The 27,054-nt window shown below is 31.3% G+C and overlaps 2 protein-coding genes and 1 long non-coding RNA gene across 4 annotated transcripts; 1 reads left to right on the forward strand and 2 right to left on the reverse strand.

Annotated features, from left to right (window-relative positions):
* Nucleotides 1-1,261: 1,261 nt before the first annotated feature.
* On the forward strand, nt 1,262-5,991 carry LOC117925498 (polyamine oxidase 1-like). 2 transcript variants are annotated; one of them, XM_034844527.1, is made up of 10 exons: nt 1,262-1,502; nt 1,632-1,881; nt 1,970-2,116; nt 4,161-4,407; nt 4,498-4,641; nt 4,728-4,877; nt 4,978-5,232; nt 5,360-5,441; nt 5,520-5,636; nt 5,787-5,991. In XM_034844527.1, exons 1-9 carry the CDS (start codon nt 1,370-1,372, stop codon nt 5,597-5,599), a joined length of 1,488 nt encoding a protein of 495 aa, XP_034700418.1. In that variant the 5' UTR covers nt 1,262-1,369; the 3' UTR covers nt 5,600-5,636; nt 5,787-5,991. The 2 variants fall into 2 exon arrangements, with proteins under 2 accessions (XP_034700418.1, XP_034700410.1); XM_034844519.1 differs by having other exon boundaries at nt 1,263-1,502; nt 5,728-5,991.
* Nucleotides 5,992-7,169: 1,178 nt separating this feature from the next.
* LOC117925393 (AP-1 complex subunit sigma-2-like) lies at nt 7,170-13,241 on the reverse strand. The gene is made up of 7 exons (XM_034844395.1): nt 13,037-13,241; nt 12,293-12,379; nt 10,347-10,438; nt 10,067-10,175; nt 9,932-9,967; nt 7,514-7,600; nt 7,170-7,434 (listed from the first exon to the last, which is right to left on the reverse strand). Exons 1-7 carry the CDS (start codon nt 13,037-13,039, stop codon nt 7,363-7,365), a joined length of 486 nt encoding a protein of 161 aa, XP_034700286.1. The 5' UTR covers nt 13,040-13,241; the 3' UTR covers nt 7,170-7,362.
* A 4,215-nt stretch (nt 13,242-17,456) lies between these two features.
* On the reverse strand, nt 17,457-26,506 carry LOC117923808. Its single transcript, XR_004652686.1, has 7 exons — nt 26,318-26,506; nt 26,161-26,204; nt 19,199-19,346; nt 18,804-19,052; nt 18,509-18,712; nt 18,065-18,349; nt 17,457-17,962 (listed from the first exon to the last, which is right to left on the reverse strand). It is a non-coding gene; the product is annotated as an uncharacterized LOC117923808 (long non-coding RNA).
* Between the last annotated feature and the right edge of the window lie 548 nt (nt 26,507-27,054).

The following is a 27,054-nucleotide window of genomic DNA, read 5'->3' on the forward strand; positions in this document are numbered from 1 at the left end:
CATGGGAACTAACTTCAATCAAGAATTTGGTTTTTTTTTTTCTTTTTATTTAATTTTGATTTTTCTTTGGGTATGTTTAATTCCTCCTACCAGTAAAAAAAGAAAAAAAATGTAAAGAAAAATATTTTTTTCATAAATAATTTTATCATGAAAAATAACAAAAACTTAATTATAGTTTTTAAATTGAATATTAAATATGTTTTTTTTTTCTTTAATAAATATTTGGTGAGTGGCTTTATATTTTTAATCAATTAATTCAATTATGGAAGATGATACCATAAGTGAGGAGGGATGAAAAAAATGAAATTTACTTATATATATATATATATATATATATATATATATATAATTTGTGACAAAATATTTATCAATTTTAAGCATATTGATTTTCATTTTTCCATTACATATTGGCTATCATTTACTTATTTTCAGTCATCTTTGAAGATTATGGAGTGAAAACGATTCAATTGATAGCCCATTTCTCTTAGTTTGGTGGTATTAAATTAAATTTTTTCTTAAACTTAACTTTATAACACCTAACAACATGACATGCTCTCTTTTTCATGTGTAATCCTTAACCTTTGCTAAGTAAATCTTAAATCTAATTTTAATTTTTATATATATCCAAGTTATGATTAATTAAAATTCACAAATATGTTCATTTATTTAAAACAATTATGTTATGACAAAATATATATTATGTTCGGTGGACCAAATTCAGATATATGTTGATTCATTTAAAACAATTATGTTAGGACAAATTAGATATCATGTTAGGTGAACCAAATTTAGAAATATGTTGATTTATTTAAAACAATTGTATTAGGATAAATTAGACGTCATGTTCGGTGAACCAAAGAATTTAAATAAATAAGAACAAGTATCTTAAAAAGTTAGTAATTTTTGTTGATTTTTTTCACTTTTTGATAAAATAATTTAATTTTTGCAATTAACAATAAAAAAATAAAATAAAAGTAGAATTAATCCCTATTATTATTATTATTATACACTCGAATTTTATATATGGGGACTTTACCTTTAAAATGTATTTATTAAAAATAAGGACGTGTTTTGAAATGTTTAAAAATTTTGACCAAGTAAAAATGTACTTTCTGCTTTATATTCATATACAGCCATACAGGGTTGGGGAATGCAAGATAGTATTTTAAAATTATAGCTGAAGCGTTACGTTAATTCAATAGTGTCAGCGGCAAGAGAGAGCATGGATGTATGTATGATGATGGGATATGCCCAGGTCATGGTCATGAACCCTTCTCTTGATAACCATTATTCGGTCCATAAATAAGAATGCAGGCGGAGTTGAAGGATCCCCAAAGTAGAGGTAGAAGAAGGGGAGAGAAGACAAGAGATGGTGAACAATAAGGAGAGAAGTATGGTGGCTTCTCTACTTGCCGTTATGGCAGTTGTTCTCAGTTTTTTCAGTATTGCCCAAGCTGCTGCAAAAGTCCCTACTGTTATTGTTGTTGGAGCCGGCATGTCAGGTGATATTGATATAACCTTTGAATCTTGTATTTCATCTTTAATGGTTGAATGACTGAATCGATGAAAATCTAGATCGATTAATTCTTTCATGCATCTTCTTGAATGTAATGTCGAATGAGCGAATGCAGGGATATCGGCGGCAAAAACGTTATCAGATGCAGGAATAAAGAATATATTGATACTGGAAGCCACCGATAGAATCGGAGGACGCATCCACAAAACAAACTTTGCGGGGTTGTCAGTGGAAATGGGAGCAAACTGGGTGGAAGGGGTTGGGGGTTCTGAAATGAATCCCATTTGGGAAATGGTGAACAAGATCAAACTCAAAACATTTTTTTCCGACTATGATAACGTATCCTCTAACACCTACAAACAAGTGTAAGTCTAGCTTTCAACTGGCTGTTCCCTTCCCTTGTCTGCTTCTTCCCTCTTTTCTCGTCTAACTTGCGCTAGCTGCATCCTACAGGGGTGGACTTTATGCGGAGTCTGTAGCCCAGCATCTGTTTGACTCGCTGGATGATGTGGTCGAGTTCAGCGAAAATATTTCTACCCTTCTGACAGCAAAGAAACAAGAGGATATCTCCGTCTTAACAGCGCAACGCCTTAAGAATCGGTTAAGAAACTATCGCTTTGCTCCTCTTCTTCGCTATATCAAAAAACAAAATGTGGGAATAGTTTTTCTAAGCGTTTTTTGACAACTTATTCTACAATAAGATGATATGCTTTTGAGGTGTGATTTAAATTTTAGTATATTCGTGAAAAATAGAAGTAGAAAACTATTTTTGATGATTGAGTTTTTAAATAAAATTTTATTAACAAAAATGACATAAAATTATATTTAAGAACCGACTTTAAAACCTTCTTTTTTTGCAACGCCTAAAACAAAAATAGCAATGATAAGATTTGGGCATCTTTGAAACTTATCATTAAAATAGCCTTTATGATGTCAAAACAGAGTTTTGTTATTTTTTATTTTATTTTCATGAAATTGAATAGATCGTATTTGATTAGAATGTGTGGTTATTGAATTTAAGCCAAAACCAATAGCTTTTAAATGTAGGTTTTGTGGAAATGTGTTTTAAAATTGTTCTTAAAAAAGAATAGATTTTAAAAATAATTCCTTGATATTTTTTAAAATAAAAATTTATTTAAAAAATTGAAATATTTGTAATTTGTTTTTTACATTAACTTTGGAAAGAAAAAAAAGTTTATATGTAGTGTTTATATTAATTATTTTTTATATTTGTCCCCTATTTTTTAAAATGTCACTTGGAAACAAGTGAAATAACAAAAATAGAAATCACTTTCTAGTTTTTAGTTATTAAATATGTTTTCATGTTTTAAATGATGTTTAGATTTGAATGAACATTATAACTTTTAAATGTAGTTTTTCAATTTGAACATAAGCCATAACCTTTAAATATGAATTTTGAATTTGAATTATAATATTAGGTTTTGTTTGGAAAGTGTTTTCCTCCATAATTTTGAAAAATAATTTTTGAGAATAATATTTTAAATTTACTTTATAATGTTTTGTGAAACAAAAATATGTTTAGAAGTTAAAATGTTTTTAATTAATTTTTTTATTTATAAATAATTTTTATATATAATATTTGATTTGATTTTTTTAATTATTCTTCATCTTTATATAATTATTTTTGAAAATTATTTTAAGAAAACAACCACAAAAAATTATTTGAAAAAATTATATTTTATATTTTTAAAAATAAAAAACTAATTTTATTTTTTCGTATTTTTCTATTTTTTGAAAAAATAGAATATTGTTGTAAAAAAAGTTATTAAACATGGCCTTAACCTCTGAACATGGCTTATGAGGGATTTTTGACTTTGAATTGAAACTTTGTAACATGTAAATGTAATTAATTTCTGAATTTGAATTGAAATCATAACTTGTAATCGTGCTTTACTCATTATCCAAAAATCCTACTTTTAAAATGCCTACTTCAACATGTTTGAATATAAATAAAATATCATGACATTAGAAAGAGTAGTTTGTAAAAAAGTTTCAAAGAGATGTTTACAAACCACACTTATTTCATCTTATTTTATTAGAGAGACCAGGGGATGATGCTTGTGAGTTGTGATGACAACTACTTGGTAACTAAGGCTACGTTTTAAAAATTGTTTATATAAAATTTTGTTTTTGAAAATAGATTGTTTTGATTTCAAACCACACTTTTCTTATTTTATTAGAGAGATTAGGGGATGATGCTTGTGAGTTGTGATGACAAGTACTTGGTAGCTAAGGCTACGTTTTAAAAATTGTTTATATAAAATTTTGTTTTTGAAAATAGATTGTTTTGATTTCGAACCACACTTATCTCATCTTATTTTATTAGAGGGATCACGGGATATTGTTTGTACAAGTTCTTGGAAACAAAGGCGTTCTTCAAAATAGTTGAGAACCATTTAAGAAGGGATTTTTAAAATCCATTTTTTATAACCGTTCTTTGAATATATTTCCAAATGCTATGGGTATAGAAGGTGAGAGGGTGAGATGAGAATCACACTATCAATCCAATGTGAAGTGTGATGTATATAGTAACTCTCAAATTTCATTTCAAGAATGTGAGGATCCACTGACCAATGAAAGCAACTGATTTGGTTTGAATTGGAATTGTATGGGCATTGAGCAGTGTTCCTTCCACACCCCTTGAGATGGCCATTGACTACTACAACTACGATTACGAGTTTGCAGAGCCACCACGAGTAACTAGCTTGCAGAACACGGCCCCGTTGCCCACATTTGCCAACTTCGGAGAGGATCTCTACTTTGTTGGAGATTCTAGGGGTTACGAGAGTGTTGTTCATTACGTGGCCAAACAATTCCTCACCACCAATAAAGATGGACAAATCACTGATCCTCGCCTCCTACTCAACAAGGTCGACATTTTTTCCTACCATTTCCAATATGTTTCGCTTTGGTTTTCCGTCTTTTAGACCTCGCCTTCACAAGCTGATTGTGTTGTGCAGGCAGTGGTTCAGATAACTTACTCACCGAGTGGTGTAATCATTAAGACGGAGGATGGGTCGGTTTACAGAGCTGAATATGTAATGCTCTCACCCAGCATTGGTGTACTTCAGTCTACTCTCATCGACTTCAAGCCTGATTTGCCGGTCTGCTTGCTCACCCCATTCATATTCTTTCATTTTTCTTAGCTAGGAAACCTATTAAAACTGACCCTGCACTTATCATCACACAGCCATGGAAGATCCTTGCTATCTACCAGTTTGATATGGCTGTCTATACCAAGATATTCCTCAAGTTTCCTTACAAATTCTGGCCCGCTGGCAATGGCACTGAGTTCTTTTTGTATGCCCATGAAAAGCGTGGTTACTACACAATCTGGCAGGTAATATTCTGTGTGATTAAATGCTTCTTTTATATATTTATAGTCACTGTTAGTTGTTATTGAAAGTTTCATGATGCAATTGTTTATGGTTAATTTGTAGCAATTGGAGAGGGAGTACCCCGGTGCAAATGTTCTTCTAGTGACAGTTACTGATGATGAATCAAAGAGGATAGAGCAGCAACCTGATTCTGATACCAAGGCCGAGGTCATGGGTGTCCTAAGAGCCATGTTCGGAAAGAACATTCCGGAAGCTACGGATATATTAGTGCCTAGATGGTGGTCTAACAGGTTCTACAAAGGCACTTTCTCCAATTGGCCAATTGGGGTTAGCCGATTTGAGTTTGATCAGATTAGGGTAATCTCATTTCCCTGCAATTGCTTATCAAAACACTAATTTAATTCATTGACAAAAGTCAATGTTTCCTCAAGTTTCTCCTCTGTCTTATGTCTTGTCATTTTTTTGTTGTTTAAATAAAATGTAGGCACCTGTTGGAAGGGTTTACTTCACGGGCGAACACACCAGCCAACACTACAATGGTTATGTTCACGGTGCCTACCTTGCAGGTTTGTCTTCTTGTTACATAACTAATAGCCTCTCCAACACATACAATGGAAATTCTAAGACCCGGAAAATATTCACAGGAATTGACTCAGCAAATATATTGATTCCCTGCATCAAAAAGGGAGCTTGCACTTACCACGTCCAACCAAAAGGAACTTAATATTAGGAATCCTGTCCTTTGCGCGTTCCTGTTAGTGGTATGTAATCCATTTCTACGCATATTCGCATGCACAATTAATTTACAATACCATGGGCCTTATCGAAGTTTATGGCTTCTGTGTGTCGTAGGATGAGGTCTCGTTTTCAGTCTGGGCCTTTTCCAAGTTTATGCCTTCTCTGTGATGTAGGATGAGGTCTCCTTCTCAATCCGGCAGCTTCAGTGGTGCTAGTGCAGTGGAGTTTGTTTGTTGGCTTCTCCTCTTGTTTTATCTTCTGCAAAAACAAAAATGTTGATTATTTTTGGGTATCATCACTTCATGCTTTTATTGCAATATGTTTTGACATTTTTAGATGGAAGATATTTTGTCTTTTTAAATGGAAGATTTCTTTTTAGATCGTGACCCGAACCTGAAAAACATGGAAGATGACTTTTCAACTCGTACCCCTTCGGTTTATGCCTATTGGCCTTAAACATTGTCACGTATTGTAGATGAGTCTAAGAATAAGTGGGAATTATAATATAACATTATAACTTAATTCTTCACCATGGGAGTTCATATTGTGGGGCTAATATTATTAGTTTTCTATATTATACAAATTCATTAAATAAAAATTATTTTCTTAAATAAATTAAGGTTTCATTTTTTGAATAGTTAAAAAGCTAAATTGAAGCCAAAATTATGGTTTTTAGATAAATATTCTAAAAATTTTATCAAATATGAAAAATTTTATTGAAACAATTTTTATTCCTTGAAGAAACTTAGCCACAAGCATAAAAGCTCTTATTGAGTTTTTAAAGAAAAAATATTAAATTGTCAAAAATTGATCCAAATAGATACTAAATTAAGCATGTCTTTATGGAAATAAATCTTACATTTCTGTTTTAATTGATTGTCTTAAAAACAGAAATATAACTACTAATTTTTTAAATATTTTTTTTTAAAAAAATGGAAGATTAATATGGAAGGATTTAGGAATAATTAATAAAAGGTTGAAAATAATTTAAATAATTTCATTTTTCGACTTTAGTTGAAAGCTAAAATTGAAGCCAAATTTATGATTTTTAAAGAGATATTCTAAATTTTTATTAAATATGGAAAAGTTTATTGTAAAAATCCAAATAAAACTTTGAAACAAAATTAGCCACAAACATAAAAACTCTTGTTGAGTTGTTAAAAAAAAGAAAAAAGAAAAGAAACTTTTAAATTCTCAAAAATTGATCCTGATAGAACCTAAATTAAACCTATGTTTTTATGGAAATAAATCTTACATTTTTGTTTTAAGATTTTCTTAAAATTTTAAAAATTTCTAACATAAATATAACTGATGATTAGAAAATGGAAGATTAATTTCAAAAGATGTAGGAATAATTAATAAAAGATTGAAAATGTGACATTATAGTAAAAACTAAAAAAGGACCCATGTCAAACGCAATTGTGGAGCTAAAATATGCAAGGCAAACATTAAAGATGAAAATTCTTCATTCGCCAATGGTCATCTCCCTAGTCTGTGGCAAACAGAAACCCCTCCTTCAGTCATGGTCACTAGCTAAAAATGTATAAGAACACTGCTGGAGTTCAATCGCCTTTGCTTATTAAGAAATACAGAAAGGAGTATATTAAAATATAATACCAATTCCCTGCTAGAAAATATTGCACTCATCAGTTATCAAATACAGATTTAAAGAAACAAAATAAGAGATTGTATCATATTGAACATTGCCAACCAAGGGAGTGTATAAACCAACTCATTTAAATATAGATCTTATTTGGTGGCTTGAGCAATTATATTGCTTATTGAACTGGTCTCCTCTTTAGCAGTCTCCACCAACGAATCCTGCAACAAAAACTCAAGCCCATTCAGCACCAAATTTTTTGTTGTTATGTAAGTACATCGCAAATGGGAAGAACCATACCTGTGCAGCTATCAGCCGTGCAACTGTCTTCTTGCTCGACTCTTGAAGTTCACCAGCAATCAAAAGCTCATCCAATACATAATAAGCCTGCCAAGTCTTCTGTTAGAAAAATTTTATGCCTGATAATAATAATAATAATAACAATAAGGATGGTGTTAATAAACAATAATAATGTTAATAACGGTAATAATGGTATAACGTACTGATAGTCATGTTCTATTATTGGAAATGACAATACCCTCCCCAAAGATTGAAATTTGCTCCCTCCAACAAATGATTCCGATTTCCATGGTATGAGCAAATCATAACTGAACAGTCATTTAAAATTCTGTAAAGATATGAGCCATTATCCTCTTTGGACTATAATGCAATTATACTTCTGAATTCTGAGACTTCTCTATCATCTTTAATACTTCTTTTAGTTATTTCTGGAGCAGAGCAGAGATGGTGGAGCTAGAAGTCACATTCCGATCCACTTGTATGCATAGGAAGATTTTGTTCCAAAAGTATCTCTAATCGCTTTGTTTTCTCTTTCAGCTTCTTTTTTTTTTCTTCTTTTTCTGAGTGGGGTTTGCTTGTTATATGACTGCTTCTCTATCTTTGAGTTAATAGGGATGCAAATGTTGATATTTCTTATCAAGAGACTGGCAGGAGCTATTGTTCCTCAATTTTTTAAGAACAGCAGAGGTCTTATTTGACAGATCAATAGTATTGCACCTTCTTGTTCACTTCATGCTGGTGCTTGGAGTCCTAGAAGTGTTCTATTTGTTGTGAAGAACGCTTTCTAAAGAGCTCAAGAGAGCAAAACAATAACAATGATAATAATAATAATAAAAAATGCAGTGCATTGACCTTAAAGGGATAAATGACCTAAATAAATAAATAAAATAAAGAAGGAAAGAAAGAAAGAAAGAAAGGTAAAACACAGTAAAAACAGAAAGTCCATCACTGTGTTATGATGCCAGACACATGGAAATGCTAAAAGCCCATATCTGCATTTTGGTGTTGGAGACAACCAAATGGAGAGAACCCAACTCTGTTTTCACCTTGGAGACCAACAAAGGACTAATTTCTCATTTAACAAGGACAAGATCCAACCCAATTGGAGACCAAGGTAAAAAAGCCTGCATTCTGGGTGAAGAAAACTTAGAAAGCCCAACACACTGTCTTAACTTAGGTTAGAACAAATGCGAGGAATTATAAATGCAGTGTTTTGATGCGAGGGAACTGAAAAAAACAACAAAATTGTCTTGTTTGCCTTGTAGGGAGGGAAAAATAAATAAAAAAAGAACAGAGCACTTCTTACTCCAAACTTAATCAAAAAGCAAGGAAAAAAACCCAACCTGCTTTTGACACAAAAAAAAGGAGGAGATCAAAACAAACCCAGAAATATCCAACCTTGAAGAAGCCTATAAATTAAAGAGCAAATACGGAACCCTTTTTTGATAAGAAAAAAAATGACACCAGAGACATTCAGGAAACAGCAAATAGACTTTGGTTGATAGGGATGGAGAATATCCAAAGCATGATCTGATAAAATATATATATATATATATATAGATATATAGATATATATCCAAAGCACATTGGCAAAAAGGAAACAGAAAAAGGAACCCACCCCTGCAGTTAGCAAAAAGGAGAAACAACACTGCAATTTGATTTTGGAGAACAAGAAACAGAAAACTCCAAAGCTAAATCTTCTCCATCAGGGAAATGGAAATGGAAGAACAGAGCGTAAAATACTAAAGCTAGAGAACAACGAATTTACAGCTGCTTTTTGGTCACCTGAGAAAAGAAATTCGGGAAAACCCAACTGTACACTACGGATAACCACAAATGCTATCCCAAAGCCACATTTTCAAGCAGGACACCAAAAAAACCTAGAGCTGATTCCTACACCATGTTGCCTCTCCAGAATCAGAACCCCAAAATTTAATTCCATGTTGTCCCTCCAGGACCAAAACTCCAAAAGAATATCTCCTTTTAAAATGCCCCATTTCTGCATCCCTCATCTCAAGACAAAGTAACAGAACACAATTTTCAGCTTCAAGGATTTGAGAATTCAGGAAAATATTTTGAATTTTTTTACAAGCTTTAACATTTTTGGTAATGATGAAAGAATCAAAGAAATGCACTATCTAAATTCATAATTTATTTATTAGATAAAGATTAATGTGCACTTGTAAAGAAACAAACATGAAAATGCACAACTCCACAAAATATTACTAAACCTATATAGATCGACATGTGGCTATGATCTATAAATCCATTTCCTCCATTCAACTTCATTTAGGGATATTTGGTCCATTTCTTTAATGAATGTAGGTAACATCATAAACTTTCTGCTATTAAACATGAAGCTCCACATCAGTATTGAATCAGAAAATTATAAAGATAAAGTGGATTCAAGAGACATACCTTGTGGAAATTAAAAATCAAATCCAGCTCACAGACCTAATAGGAAAGTTGAGAAGAGTACCATAAAAAATCGGTTTAAGATGTTATGCAAATCTGATGTATAATCTTAACTAACTAAAGGACTAGCAGGCTCACACTGCCAAAATAGCGGTCCAGTATCTCAACAAAATGGTGGATTATTTCAAGGACCTCCAATTCATTGTCATCCTGGTCAATGCACATGCAGAAATACAGGCTCGCATATCTGCATCCACATGAAGTAAACCAGCTATGCATTTTCAAGGATGTATGTTCTTTTCCCAAAGATGATCACTTTGTTTACAGTGGAAATGTGATCATAGTGAAAAAAGAAAAAAGAGAGAAAAAGGAAAGCAGTCAAGAAGTTTGAAATGTGCAATGAAATATCTTTCCACACCTTTTGTAGACAACTTTATATCCCCTCCACTCCACAAAGTTGCAAAGCTTAGGACCTCGGGTCAGAATTACGCCACTGAGCTCTCGAATTACCTTTACAAGGTGTTAACAGTATCATTTCAAGATTTTGGAAATGCACATCACTCTTAGTAAATCTTCATGCTAGATTAGTTATCAAACAATACTATCAGTGGCAGAGCCAGGATTTTTTCTTAAGGGAGGCAAGCATTATAATAACCATGGATGAACTTTAGAAATAGTTAGTGATAACCTTGTTATTGTTCACCAAATTGTGAAAGTTTAGGCTTTAATCATGAATGAACACAATATATCAAATTAAAAAACCCAAATACAAAGAAAAAGAAAAAGAAAAAGATTTAATATTAAAAAAATATTAAAAACATTCAAAGAATTTTTCAGAAGAGTTAATAAAAAACGGTAACAAAAACTGTTTTTTGACATCCAACTTACTCATTGAGGTTGCAATTTCCTTCTCAAAACCATCCACAGCAATCCCAAAAACTTGCTAAAGGAGACAAATTTCCTGAAAGACAGATCCAAGAGGCCTGCAGCTCCCACTGAATCCTGATAGGGACAACCATTTCCTGAAGCCACCTCCCCACTACACAATTCTAGGGTTGAACACTTTGCATTTCTGGATGATTATCCAGGAAATCTATAGCCAAACCCTCACTAGAGATCATATGCAATGGCCCATAGCCATCGCCCTTGCATTCTTCTAAAGACCCCTTAACATGCCTCCTCCATGGAACTAAGCCATTGGCCATCACCAGTATGAGGCCTTGTCATTGGGAGACTTTGCCCCAAATCCAACAGATAACCCCTGTCCGTTTCAAGGGACTCTCCATTCAAAACTAGGCTCCTTCTAGAGTGTGGAGACCCCACAACATCCTCGCTGACTTCCTGTCCTGTGCAATTCCTCTTAGGATCGACCAAAATCACCCATGATAGATTTTTCCAACACAGATGAATGGAAAAGCTCAAAAGCCCCGCCTCCATGTGAATGGTAGCCAAAACCTTTCTCCCATTAGATTTAACCAGGATTCTAGCCCACTGCAGAGTACCATGAAGGGTTGTGTCTTTTTCCATAGCTAGAGATCCCCCACAAGGGTCCCCCAACCTTTTCAAAAGAATCCTTTCCCCATAAGTGGAGAGCCACCCCAACAGCTCTCACCCACGCTTCTTGGGCACAAGCCCCATTCCTAAAATATGAGAGCAGGCATCTTTAGCCACCTGCTTAAACCTTTGAAAAGGAGAAACCCAGAAACTTCTTAACTTGAAGGCTAACACCTTCCACCCCTTGGAATACCAACCCCCCCTCCCCCAACACCCCTACCACTCACACGCACACGATAAGCCTATCTTAGATCCGCTAATAAATAATATTGCCTTCATCTATTTATATACATTTGAACATGTTCATGTACAAGACCTTAGTCCTTGGAATTATCAGCTAACTGCATTTTAAGCAAATTTCAAAAAACAATAAGCATCATGTTCCAACTGCACAATAACAACTCACTATACCCTAGACAGCAAAGGAAAACGTAGAATGGAAAGGAGAAGAAAGTCATTGATAATTGTGTGATTAAATAGTAAAGCATATATAAACTGCCCTGGTTGTGCCAAAAAAACAATTATAACACTCTGAAGGAAAATTCTTGTTTTGTATTGTACTTGTGCTAAATAGTAAATACATATTCACTACCCTGAATGTATAAAAAAATATTTTACAACACTTGAAACTTACAAACATCCACAATAATTATATGGAAAAACTAGCAGACCAAAGTGAAAAGGCTACAAAAAGTAATAATTGCTTCATATTCTCATTCTCACAAGTTGAACAAGTCATATAAATAAGTTGCCCAACTAAGGTGAAATCATCTATTAGATTTTGCAGAAAATAAAAATAGAAAAACAAACCTTAGTTCTTTCCTTCTGAGAATAAGGTGAATACCATTTTGTCAACCTCACTTTTCCTTGTCGACTAATGAGAAGCACAAAGTGAATCTGAAACAAGCGTAGAGGCATAAGACATTACATTTATCCCTACAGTGATGTATTTCTTACGAAAACACAGGTATTAAGGTTAACAGAGTAAGATCAAATCCTCAAAAGATATTGGCAGGAATCCTCATCAAGCATCATAGGTGGTTCATTCATAAATTAAAAAGTATGAACTGAGGCAGCAACGACAAATAAAACACAAAGAATAAAAATGCATGAAATTCTAATTAATTTGGCTATGCTGTCAACATATCCTATTCTCAGACTTCAACACTATAACCAGAAACCCTATAAATTTAGCTATGTTGTCAACACTCACCAATCTTATTAGTTTCATTGAACTGGGTGCGCGAATAACTCTGGTTTTCATTAAGGATTAGATAATTTATATATGCAATTTGGTTAGGAAGAGGATGTTTGATATCCCAAATTTTAGATAGATTTCTAAATGAAACGTGTTTAAGTGAAATGTTGAGATGGATCTATAAAATGAATATATATACATTTAGGAATGCATGGAAACGGGCTAATTTGGGTTATGGAGAAACACACAAAAATAGAAGTATTCTAGTCTGGTCTGTGGGGGAATTTGAAGAAGCTAACGGCTGTGATTATGAAACAAGAAATGAGAGAAAGACCTAGCAGGAGTATGTTTCTTACCATGACTTTAAGTACAATTCCAAATTTTGGATTGATAGCTGAGAGAACCAACCCGGTTCACGATTATGGCGATGATCTGAGATTGCTGAAACGGAGAGAGACAGTCAGAGGGATCTGAGTATCTGACTCATGAGTTGTGAGAGAAGAGAATGGTTAGGAGTCAGGACCAGCTCTTGATCGCATTCAGGTTGCGAATGTCTCGTGGATCAAGGCCCAAAGCCCACAACTCGTGAGAAAATAGAAGGCCGGGGTTCTTCTTGTTGAAAACTCGGCAGGAAAATAATCCGTAGGCTGAACGTCATTTAGCTAAAAAAAATGGGTTGGAGCCTTCTGGAGGTTTGATTAAGAAATAATTCTTTGTCTTTAAAATAAGAAAATTATTTTTTAAAAATTATATTATTTTATATTTTTAATTTTTAAAAACAAAATGAAATAAAAGATAGTTTTTGAAGAAGAAATAAAAATTGTTTTCACTAATTTTTAAACACAAAATAAAAATATAGAGAGATTAAAGAAAAATATTTTTAAAATAATTTTAAAAAATATGTAAAAAAATAGTAAATTGATAAAAAAAAAAAAATTAAAATGTTTAGATCACAACTTTGATAAAAAAAATAAAAATTAATAAAAAAAAAATAATTTTAAAACAATGGAATTTGGATCACAACTTTGTGGGAATCTAGCGAAAAGTCTGATTCCCACCCAAAAATGGCTCTATCCTTTCCTATCAAATAACACTTGCAGTAATCGTATCAACAGTTATAGAGCTTGAAAAAAAGGGGAAACCTATAGTATTCAAATTAGTAGTAGAGTTTGAAAGCACAATAGAATGCATACCCCATGGAGAATCCAAAGGAGGTTGCTTTCATGATCGATATGTGAGCCTCTTTTTCACTAAGCTAATCGTAGATCACTATATGTTTATTCCCATAAATCTTGTGGTTTCAATGAGTAGTTTCCCTCAGGAATCTAAACTGGTCATCATCCATATCCATAAAACAAACACACGTCTAAATGTTCACCACCTATTGTTGGGCTAAGTTTGCCTAACCCATGAGCCCATGTATTAGACTATTTTATTCTGGGTATTCCCTAAGCCCAAATATATATATATATATATATATGAGGTGACAAAGGGTAATTGAGAAAAGAAAAGAAAATCAGGGTTGTTTTCTAGACATTGTTTTAGGGTTCAAGGATGAAGTTACAAGTTTCTTTATCAACATTTTTTTGGGAATTTATGTGGAATGTTTTCTCCTTGATTTCTTTTTGTTCATTGTTTTTTGAGCAATGGATTTCCACCTCAAGCATTAAGATATTTATATTAGTTTTCAAGGTGAAGAAACATGTGAGGACTTAATTATTGTACCCCATTTTGTTGAAGTGGAAGAATTTTTTTCCATGATTTTTTACTTCAATTTGGAGGGTTTTTTCAAGTTATATTTGGTGGTCCTTTTTTGGTTGAATGTTTTTGAATTATTATTGTTCGTTCTCGTTAGGTTGTTGTTATAATTGAGTGGTGATTATTATAAGAAATAGGATTTTTGGTGATGGTCTCCAACCGTCACCAAATCTTATATATCCATGACCAAAACTTATTGTCGTGGTCTTATGAAACCGTGATCGAACATCATAGTATGAGGCGTAGCTAAAGGTATTGGTCACAATTTCCTAAGTGATCGTGACCATATGATTTCTTTTTTATGTGATGACCATACAAAAACTGTGACCAAAAAGTTCAGAATACTTTGCTATTTATTAAGTTGATTTAGTCACGATTGGGTAATAAATCGTGACTATATGTTTAACCTATAGTCATGGTCAAATAATGAACGTTATTAAATGTACACTTATAGTCACGAGTAAAGTTATCGACCATGACTATATGTAAGCTTATGGTCATGGTCAAGTAAGTTACCGTGACTAAATGTAAACTTATGGTCACGATCAATGCCCTAACCGTGACTAAACTAATCGTATGGTCACGGTCAATTCATTAATTGTGACTAAATATAGGTATATGGTCACGGTAATTAAGTGACAGTGACTAATCATTATGTCTATTATGACAAAATGTCCACTTATGGTCACGACTATTAATGACGGTGACTGAAATTAATCATATGATCGCTGCCTATCCCCAAATTTTGGTGATAGTTCATTTTGATCGTGACTAAAAGTACACTTATGGTCACAATTTTTTACTGGCCGTGACTAAAATTTATTATATTTTGACATTATTTTTTATAAATTCAAATTTCCCAAACCTGTTATAAACCCAAACAAACTCATTTTAGACCTGTATATGCAATTAAACAATTAAAACAATTTCAATATATTACAATCAATTATTCTAAGCTAGTTAAAAACTTATATATCAATATAAGTCATTAAATAAAAAAAACATAATATAAGAAAAAAAAAAAAAACCAAACAAACAAAAAACAAAGAGATTCAAATTTAGTTTCACATTCTAACATAATATAACAAATCAACCAACCAAATATCACATAATAGTCATAGAAAGCAAAAAAAGTTAGGAGAATTGACCGAAAATTTTCTATTGTACCAAAATACTTAGCCTTTTTACGTAGTAACTCTGGTAAAGAAAAACTAGAGAAAGAGTCACTACGGCTTTTGTAGTATTCCGGGTATCGTTCTCAAGGACTGACTTATGAAAATTGTCAATACTTAAATAAATGAATTGTTTTTGTTTAAATCCTTAAGTGAAAAACAATATGTGAATAATGTGAAACTAAGTAAAAGAAATTAAATTAATAAGAGAAAATGAATATTGATTTTAAATTCAATTGATTCAAGTTTGGGGTTTTCCACAATCCAACCTAGGGTATAGAAATTAGAGAAAACAAGGGTATTTTAAGTAATACGATCTTAGGGTTTTTGGGATCCTTGGCTACTCGCGATCAAGTTGAGTTCTATAACTCAAAATTGCATCCGAAACCTAATTTTTGTTTTTTAAAACAGATTCCTAAAACCATCAAATGAATGAGATTGATTATCAATTTAAGATTTGACTTTTTAACTCTTCATACTCCTTATAGCTTTGTTTAGGGGCAAATAACGGTAGGTAAGACAAGGATAACTAATGATCAAGAATTCCAAGAATCACTAGTATCAATTAATAACCTATCGTATCATTCCCTAAACGAACTCATAAGGATAGGATAAAAAAAAATGATAAATTGTCACCCAACCAATAATTAATCTCATTATTATAATAATTTACCCATTGTCCCTATAGGTTTCCTAGCCCTTAGGTTTTCATGCTTCAAGCCCCAAGTTGGCTCTTAGCCTTTCATGGGGGTGATGTCACATTCACAATCCATAATAGGGTAAAAATCCATAATTTGAATCAAAAAAAACTAAAAACAATATATTCAATAACGAAGAAAAAGAAAACAAACCAAAGTTCTTATCTTCTTCCACCTTTAATGTCAAACTCTCTAGAAAAAAATCTAAGATCCCTAAAACTTAGAATTGAGAGAGTTTATATAATATCCTCAATTACCTAACATGTGGCACACTCTCATTGGCCACTTATTACAAAATAATTTCCTAAAAATGATTAAAAAATAATAAAATGGTGATTTCTAGTCGTGTAGGGTCCACCTAGGGCGGATGGAGTGCTTTAGATGCAATTCCCGAGGTAGAAGAGGCGGAACATCAAAGTGGCAGTGGGTGAATTCGAAATTGGTGTCATTTCGAAGTGGATTTCGAATTCATAAGTTGAATTTTGAAATCATAAGTTGAATTTCGAAATCATTTCGAAATGACCCTCCAACTTGGTGTAGTTGTCTTCAAATGGCCATAACTTCTTCATTTCAGCTTCGATTTGCAAACCGTTTAAAGCGTTGGACTTTTGACTTCCTGAGCTTCGAAACGATATATAATATGTATATAATGGACTCCATAAAATGCTCCAAATTTTTCCTCAAAGTCAGAGTATATAATGCCATCAGATTTTTGAGTTCTAAATTTCCATGCAGCTGAATCTTTCTTCATGCCTCATTTCCCATGCTTTCTTGCCTTCTTTCTTACTCCATAATGGTCATTTATCATCCTCAAACCTCATGATATCCTTTTTTTACCTTTCCTTACGTTCAATGAGTCTTGACTCACTTATTTCCTCATTTAGCCATTTCTTGATCTTTCAAAATCTAAAGTAATTCAATTTGCACAATTTTCTTCCCTTGAACCTGAGATAAATCTCCAAAGTATAGATTAAACTCATGGCTAGGGCCTTAGCATTGATTTAGGTCAAGTTGAGTGATTTGAATGTCCTTTGGTGCACAAATCATATCAAACATGTGCCATTAGAGCACATATTTTGGCTCCAATCAAGAATCTATCATATAAATTAGTAGCATAATATTCAAAAAAGTTAAGAGAATATATCATATAAAGATGTAGCAAAATCTTCAAATTTCTATTGCTTTTGCTGAAATTGTTGCATCATTTGCATAATTTATTCTTGAATTTGTGCTTGCATTTTTCTTTGCATTTCCATCATTTTTTCTTCAAACTCTTCTTTCACTTCTTCTCGTGTCTTCCTTTGAACTTCTATCAACCTCTCTTCAAATGTTTCTTTCACATGTGAGAGTTCTTCAGTTGCAGTTGTAAACTTTTGTTCTGCAGTTATTAGCATCTCTTGGGCGTTTTCAAGTTGTATTGAAAGAATAGCTCTTGATCGCCTTCTACTAGTAGAACCAAAGACTGAGGTAGGAGTAGGACCAAATCCATACCCTCGAGCACGATCATTCCTCTCTGGACCCATGACTTGAGTATATATCTCATCTACATATGTAGATACTACAAATGTAGATGATACAGATGAGATGCTCCAGATGATGCAGAAGTAGAAGAAGATGTCCTTTCAGGTTGTGATAGTAATTGTTGAAATTAATCCTGAAATTATAAAAAAAAAAAAAAAATTGTTAGACTTTTAAAATAATTTAGTATGAGGCTATGATTGAAATACAAGTATATAAAATTTATTTACTTCATTACCATAATCTCCTTAGAATGATCATCAACAAACGTCCCATATTTTCTTGTGTGTGTCAGGGCAAACATGTCAATTCTATTGGGCTCACTTCGATCCTCCTTCTTTTGTGCCTATTCTTACAAGTAAAAAAATTGAGTTATTTATGATGAATTATTCATGTACAAACAAATCATATTAATAATAAATTTCCAACTTGTTCATATCGAATTTGAGCATAACTTTTTGATCCCGATGTATGCTTTATCACTTGCTTTGCCCTATTTGCCTTGTTTTTTTTCTGAGATATCCTACATCAATTAAAAAATAGCAAGTCACCTATATAGGTAATAGAAACATAATAAAAGTTATATACATGAAGTATTAGGTTAGATATAACTAATAAATATCATTGTATGTGAATATGAGTATCATAAGATACATTATCAAGAAAAGAACATTATCTTTACCTTGGTCTCAGGTGTACCCCAAAAGTGGATGAGCCACCTCCAATCATCATCGGATAAGTGTGGAGGTCGATGGCACAATCTCTCCTCATCTGTATTATAAGGGTTATAATACTTGGCCTTCATTTTATTTCTATAGCTTCTAAACAAATTTCCACAACATTGAAGAATGTAGCTCTTACATGTTTCTTCTAGTTCATATTTTTCCTGTATTGCATTAAAATGTCATGTATTAATAAGAGGTATCATTTTTAAACAATAACATTACGATTTAGATTGAATAGTAACTAGCATATACCAATACTAAGGCCCAAATCTTTTCCTTCACATCTTCACTAACATGATTCCAATCTTGAACTTGGATGGGTACATTGTGTTGAGATCGCACCAATGTTCCCATATAGCTTGACAATCTTTTCCCTTTTCCATCATAAACAACTTGCCCTCTGGTATTGAATCGTGTAGTTTTTTTTTTCCCCGGGTTTCATACTAAGTAAATCTAAGTTACGTGTTGGGCCACGTGTCCTCTTTTTGCTAGAGGATGAACCTATTAAGAGTAATAATGAAATTGAAAGAAACATAATTTACTCATCTTGTATAAAATTAAACATTAAAAACCTATCATTCAAGAAATTAAACATATGTAAACACATTCATCATATGTAAAGTTAAACATAATCTTCTTAATCATACCAACAATAGAAGGATCTGAAGAATCAGAAGGATAAGAACTACTAGGAGTAGTAGTTGCAACATGTTGTATGTCTAAAAGTTGTTGTAGATTGTCCAACTCATCTTCTGGAGACACTATTTGTACTCTTCCTCTTCGATGCGACATTTCCTACATAATAAAGTAAATTAGAAAAAGTAATACAAAATAAGTTACATAAATAATATGAAATAAATTACAATTTGTATATCTGGTAAATATATATTTATGTACTTACCAATATTATTAACTACACATCATCTATGTCATCATCATGAATGAATTCATTATTTTTTTCAACAATGTTTTCTTATCGTGATAGTAGAACATCAGTTTGGATAGTTTCTCCTGCAATATCATTTCTATCCCAATTGATTAAATCATTCTCGATCAACTCATGCACATTACGTTGACTATGAAGTGTTATAAGCTGTTGATATGGCTCTGGATCATTAGTAGATACTTTCTGATTCATATCATAAACCCCTCGAGTTTGTATCTCTACAACGGTGTGCCAATTTTCCTCATTTGAATTTTGAACATAGAAGACTTGTTTTACTTGAGATGCAAGCTCAAATGGTTCATCTGTGCATACGGTACGTTCAAAATTCAAACACGTGAACCCATATTCATCCTTCTTTATTCCCCTGCCATTATTGATTACATCCCACCAGTCACACTTGAATAAAATAACTCTATTTCCACCAAGGTAATGTAACTCAATTACATCAGTTAGCACACCATAGTAAGAAACATGACTAGGAATTGGGTTCTTATCTCTTGCACTTGCAAAACTTGATACCTCTGCGGTTACAACAACTCTACTATTTGGAGTTTTTCTTTTCCCATTTTCTCGTTCTCTTGTGTGAAATTTGAACCCATTAATAATGTATCTTCTATAACATGTAATTGATGTACTTGGTCTACGAGACAATGATAGTATGTGTTCAGAAATTGGACCTTCATGTTGCATTTGTATAATCTATAGATTCAAATATAAGATGTTAATACATACATGTGTATTAGATAATAAAACAATTTATGTACTGAATGAACTTACACGTTCTTCAAACCAACTAATGAATTCTCTTGTATGAATCAAATCTACATCTCGTGCACGAATACGAGACTTAACTCTTATAGATTGCTTATGCTCTCTGATAAAAAAGAAAAAATTAATTATAATGCTCACAAATACCAAAATTAAATTTTTGTATAAAAATTAATATAAAGTTTTATTCAAATAAGTGTCTTACTCAATATATGACGTCACTTTCTCACAATTAGTCAACACATATAAATGTGCTTGGGACCATTCTTCTGTGCTAAGAATACGAGATGTTGACTTTCCTATTGTACGTCTCATGCATTTAAAAATGGTTAACTCTCCACCATTTGTTATGTTATTTTCAATGACATAATTTCTTTCTTCACGGTCATGCTTCGTTTCAACATCATGCAAATATCTTGAACAAAAGGTTGTACATTCTTCTGCTATGTAACCCTCTATAATAGAACCTTTTGGAAGACTCTTATTACAGACATAAGACTTTAATGTACGTAAATACCTATCATTCCACAACATGATAGATTTGTTTCATGAACTATACGAAACCTAATATACATAAGATTAATTGAATGAGAACATACCACTCGATATGATACATCCATCGGTATTGCATTGGTCCAGCGACCTTTGCCTCACTTGCAAAATGAATAGGTAAATGCACTATAATATCAAAGAATGATGGAGGAAATATTCTTTCTAATTTGCAAAGTGTGACTATTATGTCATTCTCAAGGTGCTCTAATTGATCAGTCTTTAACACTTTAGAACACAACCGTTTGAAGAACTACATAGTTCAACTATAACAGCACAAACATTCTTATGTAGAACTCCTTGAATTGCAAGTGGAATGAGTTGTTGCATGAGAACATGACAATCATGAGACTTCAACCCAAATATCTTTCTTTCATTCACTTGTACACACTGAGAGATGTTAGAAGCATAACCATCTGGAACCTTTACTTCTTTAAAAAATTTACAGAATTCTTTTTTTTTTTTTTCATTTGAAGTTAGTGAATAACATGTAGCAAGCAATATAATCCTATTCCCTCTTTGTATGGGGTGAAATTGATCTCTGATACCCATTGCTTGCAAGTCAAGACGACTATTGAAGTTATCCTTCAATTTACCATCGATACTTAACAAGATGTCAACTATACTGTCACATATATTCTTTTCAATATACATTACATCCAAATTGTGACGCAAAATGAGGGTTTTCCAATATGGCAATTGGAAAAAATGCTTTTTTTTTTTTTTCCAATTGTGCTCAAATTCAACAAGTTTCCTTTTTCTTTTTGCTAACATCTTATTTTTTGATGTCTTCCCTAAAGTAATATGTTCCATTCCATCTAATTGATGTAGAACATTTTCCCTAGACAATTGTTTAGGTGCTGCTCTATGCTCTTCATTTCCATCAAAGTACTTTTTATCACGTCGAAATCTATGATCAATCGGCAAAAATCGACGATGACCCATGTAACACCATTTCCGTCCGTTTTGTAATCGATATGAAGAACAATCCTTGTTACAAATAGGACAAACAAATTTCCCTTTAGTAATCCAACCCGAAAGATTTGCATATGCAGGAAAATAATTGATGGTCCATAATATAGTTGCATGCATACAAAAATTTTGCTTTGTTGAAGCATCATATGTTTCAACTCCAACCTCTCATAAGTCATTCAACTCATCCATCAATGGTTGTAAGTATATGTCAATGTCATTCTCAGGTGCAGTTGGACCATAAATAAGTAGTGACAACATGAAGAATGTTTGTTTCATACACATCCAATGTGGTAAGTTATATGGAATAAGAACCACATGCCACATACGGTATGAAATTGACATATGCCCAAAATGATTGAACCCATCACTTGCTAAACCGAGCCTAACATTTCGAGGTTCTAGTGTAAATGAAGGGTGCAGGTTATCGAAGTTTTTCCAAGCTAAAGAGTCCATTGGATGTCTCATCATCTCACCTTCCATGTGACCATCAACATGCTATTTTATGTGAGAAGTTGTCTTAGATGACATATATAACCTTTGAAGCCTTAGTTTTAAGGGAAAATAACGCAAAACCTTAGTAGGAATTTTCTTTTTCTTTACTAATTTAGTGAACTCATTTGTAGAATGATCATCACTTGATTTCCATTTGGAGACACCACAAACAACACACTCATTTGCATTTGCATGCTCTTTTTAATACAACATGCAATCTAAGGGGCATGCATCAATTTTGATATAATGAAGGCTAAGGTCACAAAGTATTTTTTTTGCTTCATAATAGTTGCTTGGTAATGTCTCACCCTCAGGAAGTGCCTCATTCAACAATTCAAACAACATTGTAAAAGGCTTATTGTTCAATCCATTAAAACACTTCATATGAAATAATATTATGATAAAAGACAACTTTGTGAATTTTTTACACCTTGGATATAGTTCGTGATCTGCCTCTCTTAACAAATTATAAAATTTATTTGCATCCTTATTTGGTTTTTCAAACTCCTCATGCACATGTGGACTACGTTCAGATTCCTCATTTGGCATTGACATTCCAAATGCATCATTTAACATTTCTTTCATCTCATCATGCATATCAGACTCATTAGTGCTAGTATTCGTAGGTTCACAAAACTCATATTCCCCATACATCAACCATCATACATAATTTCTAGCTATCCCATTGTCTAACAAATGGTCATACATGATTTCTCACTTCTGCATAACACAATTATTGCAACGAATGCAAGGACATGGGAACATTTATTTTCCAGGTGCATTGCTAAAGGCAAAATCTAAGAACTCCAAAACTCCTTTATGATATTCACTACTTACTCTTGACTTCTCCATCCAACTCTTATCTATTGGCATTTTTCTCGTACTTCCGCAAATTAAACCCTTCAATCGCATAACAATGAATCTTCATATCAACTTATAATGAATGTGATATGTTTTTTATCATCTCAAACTCCTATATTTGGTAGTGGTTCCTATCTCATTTAGAAATACATAATCCCTATGAATCAATCACTAACATGCTTAGTTTCATTTTGATAAAATTTTGGTAGCATTTCCCCATAGTTCTCCAAGTACACAAATTGGCTAAGGTATAAACATACTATTAGTTAGCTTAACTAAGCTGCTAACAATATGTCACCTTGTCCAAATATACACCCAGAGAACAAAGGGAATCACTGTCAAATCTTATTAATATGCTAAAGTATAAGCGTGTGATTTCATAGATATTATCTATTTTCAAATTGTCCAAACGGACAATTCAAGCATCATTTGCAGACAATTCTACCAATCATATACAAAACATATAGGTTGAAAACTTGAATATGACCACAATAAATAATCATATCCACATGTCTACAACTTATATGTTTTTAATATATGATAAAAATGTTATTTGTCAAGCAAGGATACTTGATTGGGAATTTTAGGGTCTTCTAAAATGAAAATGAGTAAGTGATAAAATTAATGACAAATAATATTAGAAAAGAAATAGATAAAAACACACAATGAGACTAACACATTCGATAATTAATATAAATGAATTACTAATATTTCTATTGCATAAAATCAACGAGAGTTAGTACACATATAAGAATAATAAAATATAAAATCATAGATAAGACCTCACAATAGATGCAACATATACATATCTTAGATCATGAAGTAATGAAAGGGTAAGGTATGAATAAGATGAAACAAAACAAAAATTTTCTAAATATTCCTATTCTTTTTCTAGAATAGGTTTGATATTGTTTTTTTTTTTTTTAATAAAAAATGGTTTTTGTTGGGAAGTTATTTTGGAAGTAGGATATTATTTGAGAGTATATTTAATTAAAAATATTATATAAGTTTACTATCTTTAAACTTTAAAAACTAATTACTTTATTTTAAATAAATAAAAAAAGACACAACTTATAAATTAAATCATAAAAAGAAAGATATAAATTTGAGAATAGATTTTACTTGTATCACTTTTAAAATTTTTATTTTTTATTTTTTACTTTTGACAATAATTAAAAATGTAAATATTTCACTAAAGTCAAGCATGGTTTAATTAATAGTTCTTAAATTATATTTGAGAATTCAAAGATTAAAAAAAAAAATATTTTCTCCATCTATTTTTCATGAAGGTACATACAATATAATTAATAGTTCTTAAATTATAATTTTTTTTTTATCTACTTTCTATTTTTTTTTTTTATCTACTTAAAATATCATGAATTTTAGATTATAATATATATGCAGATTTAGGGCCTATATCCAACTCATCATTAGTGGGTGTAATGTGTAGCTTATGTGGATTGGGGGTTTGATTGTCAACTCAAGCTCTATCAAAAATAAAAAAATAAAAATTATATATATATATATGTATATATTAAAGGAATTTGGAATCAATGAAAATTAAATGTATTCGATCAAAATTTTAATAAATCACGTATAGGAAGTCTTATTTAATCTAATTTATTACCTAAATTCAATTCAAACTTTTTTTTTTTTTTTTTTTTTAAGAAAAGTGGGTTTTGACTCACTTATTTTTAAAAATATATAAAAAAAAAACCCAATTTTTTATAAATAATTCATTCAAAAATATTTTGAAATGCATTTTTTCATAAGTCATATAATTATTTCCTTAAAATATCATAAATTTTAGATTATAATATATATGCAGATTCAGGGCCTATATCCAACTCAGCATTAGTGGGTGTAACATGTAGCTCATGTGGATTAGGGGTCTGGTTGATTGCCAACTCAAACTTTATCAAAAATAAAATAAAATTATATATATGTATATATTAAAGGAATTTGGAATCAATGAAAATTAAATGTATTCGGTCAAAATTTTAATAAATCACGTATATGAAGTTTTATCTAATCTAATTTATTACCTAAATTCAATTCAAACTCTTTTTTTTTTCTAAAGAAAAGTGGGTTTTGACTCACTTATTTTTAAAAATATATACAAAATAAAAAATAAACCCAATTTTATAAATAATTCATTTAAAAATATTTTGAAATGCATTTTTTCATAAGTCATATAATTATTTCCTTAAATGATTCTTTTACTTGTTAGAGTGAGAATTGGTTTAAGATAAATAAAATAAGAAATTTTAAAAATTAAAAATATAATTTAAACTAAAAAAAATTTAAAGTTAAAAATATAAAAATAAACCTTCACTAAAGCACACTAGTAAAAATAGAGATATCAACAAAGAGTTGGAAATATAATGAAATATGCTATTTTATTTTTAAAATTTTTAAGTTTTTTATTTTAATTGTATTTAATTATTAAGTATTTTAGTTTTAATTATATTTTTAATATTTCTTATTTTATTGTTAATGTCAATTAATAATATAAGATATAAAATCATAAGGGAATTAGAAAGATTTTATTTATTAATTGAGGATGTTAGAGAACTTTTCCATAATTATTTGTATCTCTTATTATATAATTAATAGTTCTTAAATTATAATTTTTTTTGTCTACTTTCTATTTTTTTTATCTACTTAAAATATCATGAATTTTAGATAGTTGGTAATATGAGTTCCCAAAGCTACAAAAACTCAAAGCAAAATCAAATTCCATAAGAAATAAAGAAAAAACAACACATAGAAATAGACAAAAAGATGAATTAATGAAGCTAACTTTGTTGAAAACCAGTCAAATTTGGATTGGACACCTAACAATTGAAGAGAATGCAACACACACAAAAGAAAAATTCTTTCATTATGCAATAGTAACTTAAAGAGAAATTGTGGTTTTCTGTTATGAGAAATAAGAGAGAAATCTGGTGTGCACTTGCAATGGAAATCATAATTAAATCATAGAAAAAATAGAGAGAAACTAGAGAGAAATTGTACCTTGGGAAGTAATTAAGTGTGGTTTTTCCAAAAGCACCAAAACCCTATAACAATGGAAATAAACCCAATAACAATAGAATCTCAAACCTAATCACAAACATTTCCAAAATACTAACTAAAAAAACCCAAAAAAAAAAAAAAAATTCCCAAAACTCACCAAAACCTAGAGAGAAATGATTTTTACGGGAGTTTCTTGGAGGTGGCTTCAACTTTACCGACCATAGCTTCCATGGGGCTTCTTCGGCATGACTTCCATAAGCTTTTTCCGGCAATGGCTTTCTCCAAGCAATGGGGGTTGTGGGTAGGTTTTGTGGGTTTTATGGTCGTGGGTTTTGGAGAGGAAGAGAAAATGGGTAGGTTTTGTTGGCAGGAGAGAGAAAGACTTTATATTCAATGGTTAAAATGTTAGTTGTGTATTTTATATACCCACATGGTTAAAATGTTATATTGGAAGTTCATTATTTTTCAATTAGGAAAGTTATGTGAGGCTTTATATTCAATGGTTAAAATGTTGGTTGTGGGTTACTATCAAATCTCATGGCTTTTTTTCATAGTAGAGTTTTTATATACCCACATGGTTCATTATTTCATTATTTTTCATAGTGAAAGATTTGAACCGGATTAAGTCTAATGGTTTTTTTTCATAGTAGAGTTTTTTTTTTTTAATAAAAAATTTGATGTCTTGATTTTTTTTTTTTGCTTTGTCTTTTTATTTTATCCAATTTATCTATTGAATATTTTATAATTATCACATGTGTTTTTAATCACACAAAAAAGAAAAAAAAAATTAATTTTACTGTTATTGTTCTGTGTTCAGATCTATTAATGTTGAAAGTTTTTAAAGATTTAAAATTATCAAGTTTTTAAAATTTACAATTATTTTAAAATTTTAAA

Source organism: Vitis riparia, chromosome 1, assembly GCF_004353265.1.
Source record: "Vitis riparia cultivar Riparia Gloire de Montpellier isolate 1030 chromosome 1, EGFV_Vit.rip_1.0, whole genome shotgun sequence".
Lineage (NCBI taxonomy): Eukaryota > Viridiplantae > Streptophyta > Magnoliopsida > Vitales > Vitaceae > Vitis > Vitis riparia.

What these genes read in the sequence shown, in the direction of transcription:
- LOC117925498 (XM_034844527.1), top strand. Translation starts at nt 1,370, where the DNA reads ATGGTGAACAATAAGGAGAGAAGTATGGTGGCTTCTCTACTTGCCGTT. An exon ending in GCGCAACGCCTTAAGAATCG is followed by an intron (nt 2,117 to 4,160) that starts GTTAAGAAACTA and finishes GGCATTGAGCAG; the next exon opens with TGTTCCTTCCACACCCCTTG. An exon ending in ACTTCAAGCCTGATTTGCCG is followed by an intron (nt 4,642 to 4,727) that starts GTCTGCTTGCTC and finishes ATCATCACACAG; the next exon opens with CCATGGAAGATCCTTGCTAT.
- LOC117925393 (XM_034844395.1), bottom strand. An exon ending in TGATTTTTAATTTCCACAAG is followed by an intron (nt 7,601 to 9,931) that starts GTATGTCTCTTG and finishes AAGACTTGGCAG; the next exon opens with GCTTATTATGTATTGGATGA. An exon ending in CACGGCTGATAGCTGCACAG is followed by an intron (nt 7,435 to 7,513) that starts GTATGGTTCTTC and finishes TTTTTGTTGCAG; the next exon opens with GATTCGTTGGTGGAGACTGC.